Source organism: Sinocyclocheilus rhinocerous, unplaced genomic scaffold (assembly GCF_001515625.1).
Source record: "Sinocyclocheilus rhinocerous isolate Xijiao unplaced genomic scaffold, SAMN03320098_v1.1 scaffold3851, whole genome shotgun sequence".
NCBI classification, from domain to species: Eukaryota; Metazoa; Chordata; class Actinopteri; order Cypriniformes; family Cyprinidae; genus Sinocyclocheilus; species Sinocyclocheilus rhinocerous.
This window is the reverse complement of record NW_015634255.1, coordinates 97,598-102,630: the sequence shown is the minus strand read 5'-3', so window position 1 is coordinate 102,630 and position 5,033 is coordinate 97,598. Positions and strand designations below refer to the sequence as shown.

Here is a 5,033-nt window from a genome sequence, read left to right as displayed (position 1 = left end):
TTTTTCCCCATAGGCACTTTAACATCCACCTCCATCTTGTCCAGTGCTTTTTTTTGCTAGTTTATCAGCAACTTCATTACCAGATACCCCAACATGTGCTGGCACCCAACAAAAATATACCATTATTCCAGCCTCTTTCAATCTGTATAAAGATAGATACACTTCCATTAATAAATCTTCTCTGTCTGATCTCGCATGTGCTATACTAATTAAAGCTGATATAGAAATAGGAACTTTAAAGTCCTTTCAAATGTTTAAAAGTAATTTCGAAAAGGAAGATACACAAGAGATTTGCTTTACAAAGCAAATCCTGCTGTTAAAATAGTAAATTTAACGGTTATTTTAGTATTATATATAACTTGTTTGTTATTGTAAAACTTATACATGTTTTTAAAATAATTTTTCATCATATATTTAGTAATGATTAAACCCCTTTTATTTCCACAATCGAGCATTGGCTGACAGAACTCCAACTTGTGACGTAGTAGAACCGCAAATGATTATGGTTTCACCTAGGTCCTTTAGCGAACTATAAAGTAACCTATTTCGTTTATTCTTATCATATCTTTATTTGTAGAAAGTTACAAAAAATTGATCGATATGTCTGGACGAGGTAAAGGCGGTAAAGGTCTCGGAAAAGGAGGCGCTAAGCGCCACCGAAAGGTTCTCCGGGATAACATCCAGGGCATCACTAAACCCGCTATTCGTCGTCTGGCGCGCCGCGGCGGCGTCAAGCGTATCTCTGGTCTGATCTATGAGGAGACGCGCGGTGTGCTGAAGGTGTTTCTGGAGAACGTGATTCGAGATGCTGTGACCTACACTGAGCACGCTAAAAGAAAGACCGTCACCGCCATGGATGTGGTTTATGCTCTGAAGCGACAGGGACGCACTCTGTACGGATTCGGAGGCTAAGTGATTCCTGGAGAAAACACAACCCCAACGGCTCTTTTAAGAGCCACACACGATTTCATACAAAGAACAAGTTTCTAATTTGTATAATAGTATGTTTATTGCAGTGTTATTCGAATTGTTATCAAGGTTTTTTTTTTATATATATATTCTTACTGTTAATAAATTAATGTTTGTTTTCTGTTGTCTTCATTAAGTTATAGTGATGGTATTTGCATTGAGGAATAAGTTAATGTTAGATTTGTATAATTCTAATTAAATTTGATATTTTACGTAATAATATATGATTATCCAAAACAAAGTTTTAGCGATGTTTAATTTACTTCTATGTTCCGAAAAATGCGGAGAAATCAAACAGGAATAGTGATGGGAAGTTCGATCCAACACTACAAAGGAACAGAAACGGATGGGGGATGGTAGATGTACAGCATGAGGCGATGGGCGGGATTAACATTTCAAAGCCTCTGATTGGCTTTAATGTGGCCAATGAAATCATTCTGTGGGTTGGTCAATGTAGACACGCAATCACAGACCGCCGTTTTCCCCTTTCTAAATTAGCATAGAGCAGTGCATAAAAGATCCTGTTGTTGCGAAATATATTCAGTTGAGTATTTCTGAAGAGCATTATGCCTGAACCAGCGAAATCCGCTGCCAAGAAGGGCTCCAAGAAGACCGTCACTAAGACCGCAGCGAAGGGAGGAAAGAAGCGCAGAAAGTCCAGGAAGGAGAGCTACGCTATCTACGTGTACAAAGTGCTGAAGCAGGTTCATCCTGACACCGGAATCTCCTCCAAGGCGATGGGCATCATGAACTCTTTCGTTAACGACATCTTCGAGCGCATCGCCGGTGAGTCGTCTCGTCTCGCTCACTACAACAAGCGCTCCACCATCACCTCGAGAGAGATCCAGACCGCCGTGCGTCTGCTGCTGCCCGGAGAGCTGGCCAAACACGCCGTGTCTGAGGGCACCAAGGCCGTGACCAAATACACCAGCTCCAAGTAAAGCTTCTTCTGATCCACGAACCCAAAGGCTCTTTTAAGAGCCACCCATATTATCTTTAAAAGGGCTTTCTGTTAAATGAAAGGAACACCATTATTAGTTCTTTAGTACTAATTGTTTAACAGTAGTGTTTTAGTGAATGTGGCTTTTCACTATGCATGTGATGGGCAAAATTAAGAAAACGAATCACTCCCCGAGACGACTCGTTCTTCCCGAGTCACATTAAAGATTCGTTCAAAATTAACTAATTTTTCAAGAACGACCCAACACTATTAAGAACATATTGACAAGAAAAGCACTGGTAAAGAGATCTTATTGTCTTTAAAAGAGCTAAGCTTTTTTTTTTTTTTTACTTTATGGAATTCAGCAAACAGTCTGGAGGTAGTGAATCATTTTATATATACTGTAAACAATTTTGTAGTTTTATATGTAAATGTTGTCAGTGGTCATCATAAACATGTTTTTTTAATCATATTCAATACAATTTCAATATATCCGATATAATCATGCTTGAGTAGAATCATCTCTGTGCTGTTATCACTGAAAAGAAAAGATTTCTCATGCACAAGCCTGTAAACCACTGTAAAATGTGTTTTACATGTAATTGAGATGGCCTGTGGGATGAAACAGGGGTGGCCCAATGATAGTCTCAACCATCCTGGGGTGCGTTTCCCAAAAGCATCGTTAGCTGACTATGGTAGTTAGTTCCATTGAAATCTATTGGTAACGATGGAACTTGCGACCATAGTTGCTTTTGGGAAACGTAACCTATTTTTGTCGAGTTTGGTAGCTGAACCATACCAGACCGTTACTGAGGTGCAGGACAGATTCAATGACAGCTGACTTCCAAGTACCTGTGGCAAGTTAAACTTCCTCAGTTAGAAGTACATGAAGTACAACCTCTGCTAGGAATTTTTTTTAGAAAGGTGTAAGAAAAGTTTATTCCATGGCAGGGGCGCGGGAAGATGTTTTCGGTTGGGGGTGCTGTGTGTGTGTCCGTGTTGGGTGAAATGAAAGGGGGGCCCGGGGGATCACCTCATTTGACAACTCCACAAAGCACTACAAGTGCGTCGATATGAACACTCGTTTAAGTGGCATACACACTAGGAAATTTGACTGCATATCACATTTTTGAAATTATCGATAGTAGCTGATCAATCTCAGGGGTTGGGCTGGGTCCACTAGGCTTACTTGTCTCCGTGCTGGTGCTGGTTCACTTATGTCGGTGCTCGTGCTGGGGCTGGTGTTGGATGCCGATTTTGGAAAGTTTTTGCTGGGATGGGCATTTAAAAAAATCTGAAATTCGCTTTTGCGCCATTATCTCCTTGTATTAAAGTTAATCTTGTTCGCATTCTGTATAGTTCATGTCTGATACCACGCGCCAGCATCACGTGTTCATGAGGATTAGGCTAATCATCCCATATAGAAAACATCACAAGTAAAATTAATCATGTTTATAAAGATAAACATGGGTTTATTATAGCCCACGTACAATTTACATGTCAGAGATCATTACAAATAAATTATTAAATGCTAAAACTGAATAAGTTTAAATGAACAAACTTGGCGTTGCATTTGCAACCATGTGAAAACAGGGGGTGCTGCAGCCCCCTCAGCACCCCTACTTCCCGCGTCCCTGTTCCATGGTGGGCAGCACTGTATGTAGCATGCTTGGACAACTTTACAGGGATCCAACATAATGAGTCCTAACCAAGAACTGAGACAGAATTTGAAGTCACATCTACTCGCATTAGCGTTCGGTCTAATAGACTAACTAAAGAAGGGGCTTTCTTGTTTATTTTATGTATTTTAACTTGTCTGTTGTTGATTGTATGTGCCATGCTATGGTCTTATTATTGACCATTTTATTTAATGTATAAATGTACAGCACATTTGTTGACGTCCAGATGTTTTTATCTCTCGGTGCCATTAGAATACTCTGTCCCTTTAGTTTAGTTAAAAAAAAAAAAAAAAAAACATTAACGTAGTGTCCGTGATGTCACCCGTTGGTTTCTGAAGAGCATTTTTGAAGCCTAAAGTGGGCGGAGTCGGTCGTTGCCATCTTGGCAGCGCGTCACCGTCAAGCGGCAACCTCCCGCTCTCTCTCGTGAAACCAACACAGAAGTGACTTAAACTGTAATTCATCAACTGGCCGCTAGATGCTGGCTGCAAAAGGGAGTCAATCCCATAGACTCCCCATGTTAAAATGCCCAACTTTACAGCAGAAAAAAACATGTTTACAGCCTGGTTCAAAAAATGATTTTGGTCTATATAGCTAATTTTGCCCTTCATGACAACTGTGAGGGGGGTGAATTTTTTTTATAACTCATTTATTATAAATTATATTAAGCCTTAAAGTTCTGCATAATTAAGGGCGTGGCCACTTGAGTGACAGGTGGATTGACCTTGCTGTCTCTATCAGCCGCTGAACTTGGCATCTCTGCCGTGTTTCTGCTTTTGTTTTATTCAGTCTATGGGTTATTTTCGTGATTATTTCTTAAAATTATCAAATAAAATGTCTTGTTGTGCGGTTAATTGTACTAACAGACCGTCCAAGTCTGGGATCCATTTTTCCGGCGAGTGATATTGTAATGTAATTTTATTTATTAATTTATTTATTCTTTATAATTTTATTCAAAACTCAACTAAACTCCAGAATCCGACAGACTGTGATTTAGCTGTAACGTTAGGCCTGTAATTAACGTTACTCGTTAAGCGTTTTCCTCCCATAGAAAACCGTTATAAGGAAAACGCTTACATGGCTTAATGCATTAAAACAGTGCTTGTCTGTACATAGTATGATTTATTAATCATGTTCTCACTGAGTTTCGTCTTTTAAAAACAGGTTTAATCGGTTTTAATTCATTAAGCCACGTTAAGAGTTTTTCTTATAGCCTAACGGTTTTCTATGGGAGGAAAACGCTTAACGAGTAATTAACGCGTAACGTTAATTACAGGTCTAACATTACAGCTAATCACAGTCTGTCGGATTCTGGAGTGTAGTAGAGTTTTGAATAAAATTATAAAGAATAAATAAATTAATAAATAAAATTACATTACAATATCACTCACCGGAAAAAATGGATCCCAGACTTGGACGGTCTGTTAGTACAATTAACCGCACAA

At 39.2% G+C, this 5,033-nt stretch overlaps 2 protein-coding genes across 2 annotated transcripts in view; both read left to right on the top strand.

Moving 5' to 3' along the window:
- LOC107745493 (histone H2B-like) overlaps positions 1–1,945 on the top strand; it is a 12,429-nt gene extending 10,484 nt beyond the window's left edge. Inside the window, exon 3 of the mRNA XM_016559382.1 lies at positions 1,532–1,945. Within this exon, the coding sequence (XP_016414868.1) occupies positions 1,536–1,910 (375 nt within the window). The 5' untranslated portion in view covers positions 1,532–1,535 and the 3' untranslated portion in view covers positions 1,911–1,945. The remainder of the gene's footprint in view (positions 1–1,531) is intronic.
- Positions 585–960, top strand: LOC107745496 (histone H4). The gene has a single exon (XM_016559385.1). It carries the CDS (start codon positions 601–603, stop codon positions 910–912), a length of 312 nt encoding a protein of 103 aa, XP_016414871.1. The 5' UTR covers positions 585–600; the 3' UTR covers positions 913–960.
- Positions 1,946–5,033: the final 3,088 nt, after the last annotated feature.

Excerpts from the sequence above, each read along its gene's own strand:
- LOC107745496 (XM_016559385.1), top strand. The coding sequence starts at position 601 with ATGTCTGGACGAGGTAAAGGCGGTAAAGGTCTCGGAAAAGGAGGCGCT.